The sequence below is a fragment of the Dipodomys merriami genome, unplaced genomic scaffold (assembly GCF_024711535.1).
Source record: "Dipodomys merriami isolate MVZ:Mamm:240054 unplaced genomic scaffold, mDipMer1.0.p SCAF_5, whole genome shotgun sequence".
In the NCBI taxonomy this organism is placed as follows: Eukaryota; Metazoa; Chordata; class Mammalia; order Rodentia; family Heteromyidae; genus Dipodomys; species Dipodomys merriami.
This window is the reverse complement of record NW_027206068.1, coordinates 69996080-70010207: the sequence shown is the minus strand read 5'-3', so window position 1 is coordinate 70010207 and position 14128 is coordinate 69996080. Positions and strand designations below refer to the sequence as shown.

General features: G+C 41.4%; 1 protein-coding gene across 1 annotated transcript in view; it reads right to left on the bottom strand.

Annotated features, from left to right (window-relative positions):
- LOC138809870 (uncharacterized) overlaps positions 1-14128 on the bottom strand; it is a 234816-nt gene that overhangs the window by 94928 nt on the left and 125760 nt on the right. The window contains exons 47-59 of the mRNA XM_069996922.1: positions 13904-13992; positions 11948-11997; positions 11373-11540; positions 9614-9766; positions 9094-9294; positions 7910-8064; positions 6407-6575; positions 6041-6137; positions 4618-4730; positions 3317-3442; positions 2198-2326; positions 1841-1951; positions 1513-1575 (exon numbers count right to left, since the gene is read on the bottom strand). Coding sequence (XP_069853023.1) covers positions 1513-1575; positions 1841-1951; positions 2198-2326; positions 3317-3442; positions 4618-4730; positions 6041-6137; positions 6407-6575; positions 7910-8064; positions 9094-9294; positions 9614-9766; positions 11373-11540; positions 11948-11997; positions 13904-13992 — 1624 coding nt within the window. The remainder of the gene's footprint in view (positions 1-1512; positions 1576-1840; positions 1952-2197; positions 2327-3316; positions 3443-4617; positions 4731-6040; positions 6138-6406; positions 6576-7909; positions 8065-9093; positions 9295-9613; positions 9767-11372; positions 11541-11947; positions 11998-13903; positions 13993-14128) is intronic.

The window sequence follows — 14128 nt, the reverse complement described above, 5'->3', positions numbered from 1 at the left end:
ACAGGATACTTGTGGTGAGGGCTGATACTATCTCAGAGAGAACACGTGGTCTGGGAAAATCACAGTTCTTAGACAAACAAAACCAGCTTATGCCCCCTGGCTGTCCAGAAGGCAGCTTCTTCAATACTTCAAACCATGGCAGGTATCCTGGGAAATAGGCCTTTGTTTCATTTCCCAGCTTTGCTCTCAAGGTAACAAAAACAACACATTCTCTAATAGAAATCCTGTCTAGACAGAACAATTGTTGAAGAAGGCAAAAGAGTAAGGCAAGGTACATGCTCTCCAGAAGAATTCCCAATAGAATATTTGATAGCAAATCAGAACAGACTGCTGTTAGTTTATTGTGTCCTCTTCTGAGCCAAATGATGAGGCCTAAGATATTCTGGCCCTCCAGGAATGACATATTTTTTTCATGCAACCAACCTTAGTTGTATAGGAGGGAAAATGAGTTCTAAAATCTTGGGCTACCTGGATCCGTGAAAGGCATTTTTCTTTTTTCTTTTTCTTTTTTTTTTGTCAACTTGAACTCTGGGCCTGGGTGCTGTCCCTCAGCTCTTCAGCTCAAGTTGACCCACAGAGCCAATTCCAGTTTTCTGGTGGTTTTTATTGGAGATAAAAGTCTCACACACTTTTCTGTCTGGGCTGGCTTTGAACCACAATCCTGAGATCTCAGCTTCCTGAGTAGCTAGGATTACAGGCATGAGCCACCAGTGCCGGGCACAAATTTTTTAATATAAGACATAAGACTAATTGAAAGTAGGAGGCAGAATTTATAATTATGAAGATGAAAATATCTGTCCAAAATTTAATAAGTATAGATTTAAAAAAAAACAATAACTAAACCAGGTTAGACACATCTTTTAAAATTGTTTCCAAGGCAACCACAAGAGCTGTACTTAATAAGAGAAAAGAAAAGGCTTCTTGAAGGTATCATGCAGTGCAAAATCAATGGCCTTTGAAATCTGCCAGCCTTGGATCTAAAATCACTGTTATACTGCTGACACAGTGGACAAGTCATTGAAGTCCCCTGAGCCTTATCCCAAGGACAAGAATACTCATATCTCAACTGCAAGCAAGCAAAGCATTACTGCACAGAGACAGACTTACAAGGTGTTTTTCCTACCATGCCGTGCCAGGAATTTTAGCCATGGCTGTCCCTTCTTTGTAACCATGACCACTCAAAATTCTCACACACACACACACAAACACACACACACACACACACACACACACACACACACACACACACACACACACAGTGGCTCACACCTGTAATCCTAGCTACTCAGGAGGCTGAGATCTGAGAATCATGTTTTGAGGCCAGCCCAGGCAGAAAAGTACCCATGAGGCTTTTCTCTCCAATTAACCACACGAAGTAGGGCTATGTCTCAAAGTGCTGGAGTGCTAGCTTGAGAAAAAGAGCTCAGGAACAGTGTCTAGTCCCTGAGTTCAATCCCCACAATCAAAATATATAGATATATATATACAAAACAAACAAAATAAAATCCTTACCTCCACTTGACTGTCCCAGTCCAGAGAGCTGTTAACCACAATGTTAGGAAAATCAGGCCAGACCTAAGCAGAAAAAATGTTCAATATCAACAGTAGTATTTTCTCACACATACCTATGAAATCATTAACTATGTTCCTTAGAGAAATATACATGGTTTATTATATAGGGCGAATCCCACAAAGCCCTTAAATATATGCATAAAATTTGATTGAAACATGGAAATTATTGACATTCAGACTCCAAATGAGAAAAGACAAAAATGGACATGAACAAATGTATCAACTGTGTAACCACCCCAAGTTAAGGATGAGTGGTTTACCACTGTACCTTGCCCCAGACAATTCCTCCATCATTGGGAAACTTGATGAAGACATCATCCTCCACACCACGAGTGAAGGCAGGATAGGGCTCTGTCTCATTGCCAGAAATGGCTGGGTCCTGAAACCAAAGCACCAATCAGACAGAAAGACACATGCAGAGAATGGCCAGGGACACAACACAGCTCTTCCACAAACATCTTCCTTACGTTATACTTGAACTTTAAAGTGTCTGAGATGCTGCTAAATGCCTTTTCCATCCAACTTCCACCTTTCCTTGTGTGCCATGGAAGGAAACACAGTGCGGGCCTTCCCCACCCATTGCCCTTCATCCTCCCAGAGGCCACAGATTCCCACAAGCTCTGACCAGAATGAGGATGACCCGCATGCCAGCGGCCTTCATGCGATCGATCAGGGCAGGCAACCCAGAGAACTTGGGGCTGAGGGTGAAGTCCAGCTGCCGCTCCATGTAGTCGATGTCCGAGTACTGCACGTCCTGGGGGAGGACACAGGGGACTGAGTGATAGCTGGGGCCTCAAGGCCAGGTTCCAAGGAGAACGACTCTCCACCACCCATGCTTCCTTCTGACTCAGCTCCCAGCTCTGTCATTTCTCAGTTATAGATACTGGTGAATATATATTCGTTCAACTTTTCACTCATAAAATATAAAGAAAAATATCTAAGTCAGGAAAAAAAATTGGAAGATAAGGCTTAGAGGGTGGAGTATTAGGAAGATCAATATAAACACTGGGTGAGAAAGTGCTTTGTAAACTGCTAAAATAAGGAGTAAGTCTCCATACCTCCACCACAAAGCCACCCTTGGATTCAATGGTTCATGTTAAGAGAAAAAAACTGTCCCCTCCCCAGGTATAGTAGATACAAAGGCTACTACAAAGCAAGGAAACACAAACACTTATAGTACTAACACATGTAGTAATCAGACACAGTTTCCTAGTTACAGAGGATATGTATAGGATGGCTGTGTACTGTTTGGTTACTATTAAAGACAGTTGAATAAAAACTGGAATGAAGCAAACAATTAAAGTTCCTGTGGTGGCAGATCAGACCACACAGTACCTACAGAAACTGACCTGGGGACCGACCCATACCGATAATGGGCTAAGAGAATCTTGGGTCATGTTACTCCAAAAAAGCAAAAAATCTAATGGAAGAACTGTTTTATTTTCATGGGAACATGGCTTTATTCACTAAATGTCTTCAAGTTATGTAACTTGAACATTGGGATGTACTATACAGCATCACAATCCTTATAACCAGCTCATTCTTCTCACAGTGAATCTTTGATCTCCCAGCGTTTGGAGGAGGCATCACCCCATCTGGATCTCTGTGATAATAATATCATTTGAAAAAACACTTTGTATGCCTATAGAACCTCATAAACCTCCAACAACCACATTGAGATTCAGAAACAGCAGTGTTCCCTATGAGAATACAGAGTATGGTGTACACCATGGCCTATACATACATAAGGGATCTGTGCGGCCACCATCTCATCATACAAGCTGGAGATCTCAGCATCATTCTCATATCCATAGCGACACAGCTGGAACCCCAGGGACCAGTAAGGCACCATGACAGGCCGGCCAATGACCTAGGAAATAGGCATTAAATAAAGGCAAATGCTAGTCATTTAAACAAGAAGCCACACTTAAGTTATCTATAAAGTAAGAAAAATTTTGTCCCAATGTTCCAAGCCAGAAATCCAATGAATTCCAGCCACAAATGGAGATACCAGATGAAGAACTAACAGATCATCTTGTGGAAACCCTCCTATTAGACTCGAGTTCATTCTTTAGGAATTCTGGGGAAATACCTTTTTTCTCTTCATTCTTAGATGTAGTCTCACTTACCAGTGAGAAGCTGAGAATTTAGGATCTCTCTCTCACACACACACACACACACACACACACACACACACACACACACACACACACACACACACACACTCCACAACTTAGCGGCTGTGTGCCCTTGGGCACTTCAGGAATCTCTTTGTGTTTTCCCCTGTAAATTGGAGATAATCTTAGTGTCTGTCTCACAGTGTTTAATGAGGTCTAAATGCATTACTATTCCCAAAGTGCTCTGACATGGATTAACAAATGCAGTAATAGTACAAATGTATTTCTGCCATAACCAGGATCCATAGTACTGCTTTACTTCTAACTCAGCAACTGTTATTTCCACTATGACCAACTCTGTCACTACCACAACTTAACAGGCAACAACTATGCCATCACCTTAACTCTCACAACCATCATTAAGAAAACAGACACATAACCATCAACATTCTCAAAACTATTGCTATAGAATACATCATCACCAATATCGATGCCATCTTAATCACCACCTTCATGATCACCACACCCACAATCAGTTCCACCACCATGACATCCCCCAACACAATTAGTAATCAATATCATCATCACCACCCACACACCATTAACACCATAATGATCACTTCCACCATCACCACAATCACCACCATCATGATCACCATCAGCATCAGCACTAGCAACATCACCACCATTACCTCTACAATCACTTCCACCATCCCTACCTTGACTGATTCTACTTCCCTACCATGATGGTTAAGCTACCAATTTAATGAATATTGGAATTTATGTGTTTTCTTTTATTTTATAATACACCTGTCTTTTAAAATGTCCAATAATTCTCATTTCACATGAGAGGTATAGAGATGAATGTGGGATTCGGATCCCAGTATTGCTGCATAAGCACTTGACAGACAAGGGAATTCACACCTACCTCAGTGTACTGCTGAGTGACAAGCTCTGGAGTTGGCCCCAAGAACACATAAAAGTCCAGCACTCCCCCTGTGGTGCGGTATGTCAGGGCCGGCATGGGCTGGAAAGTCACATCTGAAAATAGAGGGAAAGGTGAACTGAGCTGCCTGCGAAGATTCAGCATGGGAAGAATGCAGCCCTGAGCACTGTGCCTTCTCTCCTCCATTGAACGCTATTAAGACATGATTTTCTCTACTCAACTCACATGGACTGGAAGAAATTAAGGGAAAGGGTCTAATCCATGAACACTTTGATTTGCTTTAGTATCTTATCATGTTTTATAAATCTGCTCCATGAAATTCTCATTGTTGGTTACTAAAATAATAGCTTAATGGGCTAGCATGTAACTCAGTGGCAAAGTGCTTGCAAGGAAGAAAGGAAGAAAGGAAGAAAGGAAGGAAGGAAGGAAGGAAGGAAGGAAGAAAGAAAGAAAGAAAGAAAGAAAGAAAGAAAGAAAGAAAGAAAGAAAGAAAGAAAGAAAGAAAGAAAGAAAGAAAGAGAGGAAGGAAGAAAGAGAGGAAGGAAGAAAGAGGAAGAAAGGAAGGAAGGACAGAAAAAAGAAAGAAAGAAAGAAAGAAGGAGGGAGGGAAGGAGGGAGAAAGGAAAGAAGGAAAGAAGGAAGGAACAAATGAAGGAAGGAACAAATGAAGCAATGAAGGAAGAAAGGAAGGAAAGAAGGACCAGAGGGAGAGAAAGAAAGAAAGAAAGAAAGAAAGAAAGAAAGAAAGAAAGAAAGAAAGAAGGAAGGAAGGAAGGAAAGAAAGAAAGAAAGAAAGAAAGAAAGAAAGAAAGAAAGAAAGAAAGAAAGAAAGAAAGAAAGAAAGAAAGAAAGAAAGAAAGAAAGAAAGAAAGAAAGAAGGGAGGGAGGGAGGGAAGGAGGGAGGGAGGGAGGGAGGGAGGGAGGAGAAAGAAAGAGAGAGGAAGAAAGAAACAAAGAAAGAAAGAGGCTGAAACAATAGCTTAAAACTCACAAAACTTGAATGATGGTGTCCATGAAGACTTGACCCAGTTTTCTCAAAGAATAAGACCATATTTAAATATTGCAAATTGTTAAACTTGGGAAACTTCCACTGACAAACTGCTATTTTAGTCTCTGTATTGTCCAATCATTTTCTAGACAACTTTTCTTCACATGTTGATGGCTCAAGTAAGTTTTATCACCCACAAGTAATAGAACCCAGCTTGGTTTTCCTATCCCTTAAGAGGTAAAACTATTATACTTGTGCTAATCTTTTAATCACATTTGTATAGAGTAAAATAAACAGAAGAAAGAGAAGAAAACACTGCTCCAATAACATTCCTATATGAGCAGCATGGTCACAGACATCTAATGTAGCTCAAGAATAATTAATACAAACACAGAGGGCGCACAAGCATCCACCTACCCATGGCGTTGCTGTTGAGCAGGAGCACTCCGTGGGCACTTCCGTCCTCCTCCAGGCCCATGTAGTACGGGTGGACGCCATAGGAATTCTTCTTGTACTGAGAGTCATGGGAGAAGTGGGTAGAGTGAGAAGGCATTGCATATGAGAAGGAACGTCAACAAAAACTCACGGGCCTACATTCTCCTGCAACTAACGTCAACACATGAGAGCAAAGGAGCTGGAGGAATGGTCCCCAGGACAGAAGCAGAAGGGGATGATTCACTGCAGTCAGGGAAGAGGAGGCACAGAGGCACCCACAGGGCTTCACAGGCATGCAGTGTGGGTGCAGAAAAGTGAGTGTAGACTCTGCAAATGCTCTGTCCTTACCCCCGGGGGCTCGTCTCTGGAGAACATGCCCCACGTGTGCCAGTTCAGGTCTCTCCTATAGGCCGTGTGCTCCGTTTCCCCAAAGCCATAGATGTACTGGGAGGGGAGGCGGGTGGAGATGCGGATGAACATGTCATTGAAGGTGAAGCCCAGGACCTGAGAGTCCCAGCTGCAAGGCAAAGGTCAAGGTGGACAAGGAAGTGAGCTCCCCTGGACTTCCTTCCGGCAGCTGCTCTTCCAGCACAGCTGAACCTGTGCTCTCCCCCACCTCACAGAACACACTCACGTCCAAAACAGCACAAAGTCCATTTAGACAAAACAAGCATGGAGGCTCTTGCTAACAGCTCAGTGGTCACTGCTCATTCTTCCTGCTTCCTCTATCACTGCCTCCTATCCAGTCCAATGCCAGTCACATCCCATCGTCCTCCACCACTGACACAGCAACACACCCTGCCTCCCGCTCTTGCTCCTGATGGCGCACTGCCTGCACACGTCTACACGGAAGGTTTCACACACACCACACATCTTCACGTCCCTGTATTTACTGTCTCATTAGTGTGTCGCAGAAACACCTCATGACGCCTTCACAGCTCTGCCTCCTCCAAATCCACCTCACACCCCCGCTGTCCCCCACCTTCTCCTCACACACCACAGGGGAACAGCTGGTATCCCTGGGTATGTGAAGATCCTTCCTGTCATGGCCTAGGTACTTGCTGTTCTACCACAAAGGTTCTCTCCTTTCCCCCTGAGCTTCAAGTTGGTGTCCTCTTATCTCTACCCATCTCCTCTCTCTTAAGTTCTCTCATCCTCATGTAACTTGAGACATAGGAATAAAGATTCCTCCAGAAAATTCCATCTGGGTGTGAGGGAAGATTACCTACATGTGCATCCTTTCTGGATTTTGTGTGCTATTTGCTGGAGCTCATGATATCAGTATGACAAAAGCCAAGACAGGTTTTGATTTCTTTCTCTGAATTTGGTCTGAATTGTGAATAGTTTCGTTGTTCCAAATCTTTCAATAATATAAAATTTAGTATGAATGAGGATGCATATTCAGAGCAAGTGGCAGGCCTTATGATTGAGAATTATTGAGACCATAGTAACAAAGCAGTGAGTGATACCCACCAAATCTGGATTACCCCACACTTCTGCTAACCCTACAAGTTTTTTCTTTCTTTCAACATCCAAATTATAATGTAAACTCCTTTACTTTCATCAACACATATACCTCATGTGTATAATAACCACAGTACCTTAAACACACTACACACAGAAGACATCCAATAAACAATTATTGAAGAGGTTTCCAGGTACAAGTAACTGACTCAGTAGTTGTCTCATGGAGTAAAGATTGCCTACAAGAACAGACCTTAGCAGAACCTTGATAGTCTCAGGTCTGGAATGCACAGTGATAATCTCTCAGACAGAGCATCTCCAACCACAGAGGCCCTGGTAGAGATGTTCATGTAACCTGCAGCCGCCAATCCAACCAGGGCCACTTACATGACAGTGCCTGTACTCTTGCGGCGAATTTCAATCCCAAATGGATTCTCCTTAATGAGGACGTCATAGAGTCGGGCCTCAGAAGAGCTGGATGGAGTGCTGGGGATGTTCAGAGGGACTGGGACTTCATATCGCTTGTTGTTGGGATCAAAAATCTACACCAAAATTAATGGATTTAGGTGAGAATAGAAGTAGACTATATACATTCTATTGTTTTATCAGACACAAAATGGGTATAGTTAACAATATTACAAGATATGATTTAGATTATACTTAGTATCTGTTAGCATCTGTGTTAGCCAAACACACCAGAATTAAAGAACAACTCCATGGCCTGTTTTAATTGAGAAATCATTGTAAGATGCTAGTCTACCCCTTGTTCTTAGATGTAATTTAGTAACAGTAGCAAAATAAACTGCTGCACATTGGTAGATATTTCAGATACTTAACAATTCAATTTTCTAACATTCATTTTCTAACATTGTCCAAGCAAAAACCATTTCAGTTGCCTCATTTCAGGTAATTTAAGCATTATGCACACAGGTACCATGATAGACACATGTCCTTATCTTGACAATATCTTCTCTACATCTCCTACATAGCGTCAGCCACTCAGGCCTGCTCTCTCTCGTATTCATCAACTATCTCTGCCTCTTTTTTTAACTATAAGAATATTTTAATTGTTATTGTAAAGGTGATATTCGGAGGGCTTACAGTTGCATAAGTCAGGTAAAGAGTCTATTTCTTTTTGAACAGTGTCAGCTCTTCTCTCATTTTCTCTCAGATTTTCCCTCCCGTCGCCTCCCAGGTTGCATAGTTCATTTTCTACATAGTGTCCAGTGAGTATCACTGCTGCATGTGTTCACTGTCCCACCATTTCTGGGCTTCCCCTTACCCTCCCCAAATCTTGAGCCCAGTACAAGCTCAATCCTTCAACCCATCAACTTGGTACTATCTTCCCTTAACTTTCCATACCTTGTTATCACAACTATTTCCATAGACTAGGCATATCTTGTCAAGACCCACATTAAGAAACTCTTCATTGTTCTACCAAGGATTTCTCAACACCTTTTAGATTAACATAATGATGTAGATATTGAAAATAGGAACTTCATAATGAGTAAACATATATTGGAGTTCTGTAATACTGAACTACTAGCACCTAATACTAGTCTTGTGCTTACCTTGAACTGCAGCATTTCATTCTTGTGGTAGGTCACCAGCAGGCGCAGGGGGCTCACAGGTGTGGAGGGGAAGGCAGTGACATAAGGAGAAGACTTCAAGGAGATGTCAGCTGTGGCTCCATGGGAGTTATACTGCACATTGCTGACTGAATACAGATCGTTCACAAAGTAGCAGTGTGGGACCCCAGGGATACTGGATGCCTGAGAAGGAAAGTCAAGAGTGTGCATCAGCATGTGGGCCTAGAGGTATCAAGTAGCAAGGGCTAGAAAGGGCCATCCCATCATTCCTAGACCTTGTTTCCTTTTGATAGTACCAAGAATTTAAATTTCTATATCAAGAAAACATTTATGTAAAATGCCCCACTCTTTTTTCCGCCTGTCTTCACATCTGGTTGAGGTATCTTTGGTAGTCCTTTCTTTGCATGGATTCTAAGTGGATGATTAGGTCCTGGCATCTCCTCGTGCATTATAGGTGAGGTGCAGAGCTGTTAGGAAAGGTTCACATCTTCAGGGAAGTTACCTCCCAGGCACAGCCTCGGGCTATGCAATTGGCCTCAGTAGCTCCATGCTCATCAGGATAACAGTCTATTTTCTCCTCATCTCTTGTGCTGATGTCCCACTGTACTGTGTATGCTTCTCCCAGGACCAGATAGATTCCTGTGATCACAGCGACCTGTGGGAATGCAGAAGTCACATTGAAATATGCCCACAGGACACAGGACTTCCAGAATCTGAATCTTTAAAATGAGACAGAATCTCAACAATGCAAATAACATACTCTTTTTTTTTGGTTGTTTATGGGGCTTGAACTCTGGGCCTGGGTGCTGTCCCTCAGCTCTTTAGCTCAAGGCTAGCACTCTACCACTTGAGCCACAGTGCCACTTCTGGTTTTCTGGTGCTTTCTTGGAGATAAGAGTCTCACAAACTTTCCTGCCCAGGCTGGCTTTGAACCATGTTCCTCAGATCTCAGCCTCCTTAGTAACTAGGATTATAGTCATGAGCCACAGCCCAGCAGGACATACTCTTTATAGAAAAAGAAGTGTATGTACACAGAGTGACTGTGTTCAATGATCTTGTAATTTCCTTTGTGGAAACAAAACAGTGGAATAAAACCTGTTACACTCTTCCATTTGTGTCTTTCCTCCTTGGCCTCTCTATATTCTTTTTTTTTAATTTCAGAAAGTCTCTGTTATTCTTTCTAAATTGATCCATTCTTCATTTCCACCACTCCCCAGATCTAGGTTAACCCTCTGTTTTGCAGAGTGATCAAAGCAATAAGAACCCTAATGCATTGGTTCTTTTTCCTTTCACGTTCACATTTTTCTCTGGAATCTTGCACACATTTTTGACTCTTAGATGAGTCCACTGCACAAGCATGGAATTGGAAACATCATTTCATTTCTTTCCATTTCTAACATACAGCCTTTGTACTATTGTAAGCCTTACTGGTTATAACTGGAAATCATCTGTGTGTGTGTGTGTGAGAGAGAGAGAGAGAGATGGGGGGAGGGGTACTGGAGATTGAAGTTAAGACCTTGTGCTCTTTCTTAGCCGTTTCACTCAAAGGTGACCTATTGCCACTTAAGTCATATTTCTTGCAAATTGGAGAAAAGACTCAATCAAATACTTTTCTCTCTAAGTCACCTTTAAACATGATCCTCAGATCTCGCCTCCAATTTAGCTAGGATTACAATTATAAGCCAACAACACTTGGCTTTGTAAACCATAATTTAATTGAATCTCACACATTAATGAATTATTTGGTGTCTTTAAGTGTCTAATATTTGACTTTTCCTTAAATAACACTTTCCAGGATTATCAAATTAACGTCCTGAAGCAATAAAATCCCCTTGTAAGGACTAGCATCGCCCAGTTTAAACCATCCTACACTTTCCTTTCCTGCCAGGCTCCCACCTCTCCCACAATCAAGAAAACCTGAATTCCAGGTTCATTAAATAACCCTTTGAGATTTTTCTAGCTCTGTTCTTCTGCCCAAAAGAAACTACTCTGAAAGTAAAGACAGCAAAGAGAGCAGAACACTCGGGGTAGGGAAGTTAGTGAGCATGGAGACCACTTGACTTTTCCTCTGTTCCCCAGTAGCACCTCAATTGGTTCTGGCTTGGATTAGCACCTCAGTTTCACATCCTGCCCAGCATTTGACCTCCTCTGATTGGTTTCATACATGGTCCTGATCTTTCTTGAACCCTTGAACCTGGCAGACCATGACACTGTGAAGATCTCTTGAAAAAAAAAAAAACATTTCAGCTTAATACTCTTACCCTCAGGTTAGGATCATAAGTGATGTTAGGAGACATCGGAGCTAGGACACCATTCTGTTTCACTGTGATGTTGCTCAGTGCCTTGGTCCCAAAGATTTTAATCTTCTGGAATGCTAAGTTATTGGGATCTTTGTAGGCTGATTTGGAAATAGTCACATTCAGGTGTGTCTGCAAAACAGTGAAGCATAATTAGGCATGAAATTGGATCTCTAGTATTCAGATTCTCGTCTCTCCAAAGCTCCAGCAGAGACCACATACTCCTCAGACTCTGATGCCCATGAGCTCTCTACCAATGTGTGCACAGTGACAGGGAACTGATTTTAATAAAACTTTTTAGATAATAAATAAATATATGCACAGACATTTTAGCCAGCAGCACTGAATACACCATCTACTTTGATATGTCCATGTCATTCCCTCCTTTGTATGACACAGATAATGCAATTATTGAAAATTAAATCATAAATGGAAATTTGTTAACCTATGGTCATTTTGGCAAATGATATTTGAAACATAAGTACAACTATGTACTAAGAGATTAAGACACATAAGATTCATGAAAATGTGCTACTCACCTGGCTGGCAGAAAACTCACATAAAACATAAACATTATTGGCCACAGTATCTGAAAGCAGTAGAAGGAAAGCGAAGTCAGAATAGGCTCCCCACCCCAGAATAAATTTCACCATCTTACTCCTTAAAGCTGAATCTTGATGTCCTAAATAGCATAATTTTCTTCTTTCTGTGATCAAATATACTACATTTCATGTATGTACCACAACTTCTTTACTCATTCATTCTTCTATGAGTAGACTATAATGGTTATTTACATACTTTTTTATATGAGTAATGCTGCAAAGAACACAAGACTATAGCTATCTCCAGGCATACAGTTTGCATTGGATACAAGCCTCAATAGGATTTCTGGATCATATGGTAGTGCTGTTTTCACTATTTTAAAAACCTTCTGTACTGTTTTCTACAAGTGAAGAGAGTGACTTTCTCACCAATAGTATGTCAGGTTTTGTTCCGTTTTTCCATATCCTCTCCCACAATGGTTCCCTTATCTTTTCCACAGCAGCTATCCTAACAATGCTGTGATGTGTCATTGTGAGTTTTATGTTTGCATTTCTCTGCTCATTGTTGGTTCTTGGTACAATTCTTTTTTTGTTGTTGTTGGCCATTGTGTGTCTTCTTTGCAAAGATATCCATTCAGATAATTTGCCCATTTCCAAATCAAGTTATTATTCTCTATCTATTGAGTTACAAAAACTCCTTCCATATTCTTAATATTAGATCTTATCAGATATGTGATTTGTATACATTTTTTGTAATTCTCTGGGTTTCCATTTCACTTTGGGTTGATTGCTTTTTTCTACAGTGCAGAAGCTTCTCAGTTTCATGTGGTACCACTTGTTAATATTTTTGCTCTTGTTTTTTTAGGCCTCTGTTTTTTCTAATATATCCCCAAATTCCTCCTAAGAGCAATGCCACAAAGTTTCACACTACGTTTCTCCCTAGGGGTTTTATGCTTTCACCCGTTAACTTTGAGTCTTTAATCCATTGTTCACAATAGCCCAGATGTGAAGGTGACGCATATGTCCATCAGCAGCTAAATGAGTAAAGAAATTGTGACAATTTACACATTGGGGTATTAGCCATCAAAACCAGAAATCTTAGAGTCTGTTACACAGAATGAATCTAGAGTCTGTGACACTCAGTGAAATAAAGCAGATACAAAAAGGACTCTGAGGTCTTATTTACATATGAATCTAAAAAATGTGGGGGTAGCTCACATGGGAAGATGTTGGCCAAAGTATATAAAACCCCCAATAATAAGAAATCCAAGTTGCATAATGTACACATGCAAGTTACTCACCTTGAATACATTCAATATTTGTGAATTAAGTACGTGTCTAAATGAGAGACACTTTAGAATGCCATACTTAAGATTGATGATATTAATAAGAGTATCTAAAACCAACCTATACTGCTCTGCCTTCTCCCACCATTGAAAAGTTGAAATGATTTCTCTTCCTAATGCTTTTGAGGCATTTGTACCTAGATTCCATGTCCTAGCTACAGCCACAAGGAGGTTGCACACCTGAGTCAGAACCATGTGCAGAAGCCCAGCCAGACACACATGGAGAAGGAAAGGGCGTCCTCTGTGCCTCACTGTCACAAGCATGTCTTTTCCTCAACATCTGTTAATTGCTTTCTTAGGGGAGATATTTACAATATGGAAAAATGACAAGAACAATCCATTTTTTTCCAGGTACACATTAGCAATTGAGTGCCTGTAACATATCCCTGCCAAGGGAAAATTCTGAGAGATAGAAACACGCTCTCCTGTCATCTCTGGTTCACCCGCTACCACCTCTGAAAGCTATAACTAGAAACAAAACCCTCTTTTCAAGAACTTTGCTATTGTTCCTGGTGAGAATGCTCTCCCAGGGAAGGGGCAGCAGAGGGAAGGGCCAAAGGCAAACACGCAGGTTTGGAAAAGGCAATGTGCCCAGAACAACACTCACCCTTTGACTGCCCATCATCCCAGAAAAGTTCACCTCTGGCTTCATTGTTCTCATCCAGGGCAATGATAAGACCAAGAGGGTTCTGGCGGCTGCAGGAGACAAGATTCATGTGAGAGACAAAAATGGCAGCCCAAGAATTTTACCAAATGCTTCCATCAAACTTCATTTGGGAAATTATATAGCACTGCTCTCTATAAGGGATAAAGATGAAAATACAAGGTGCAT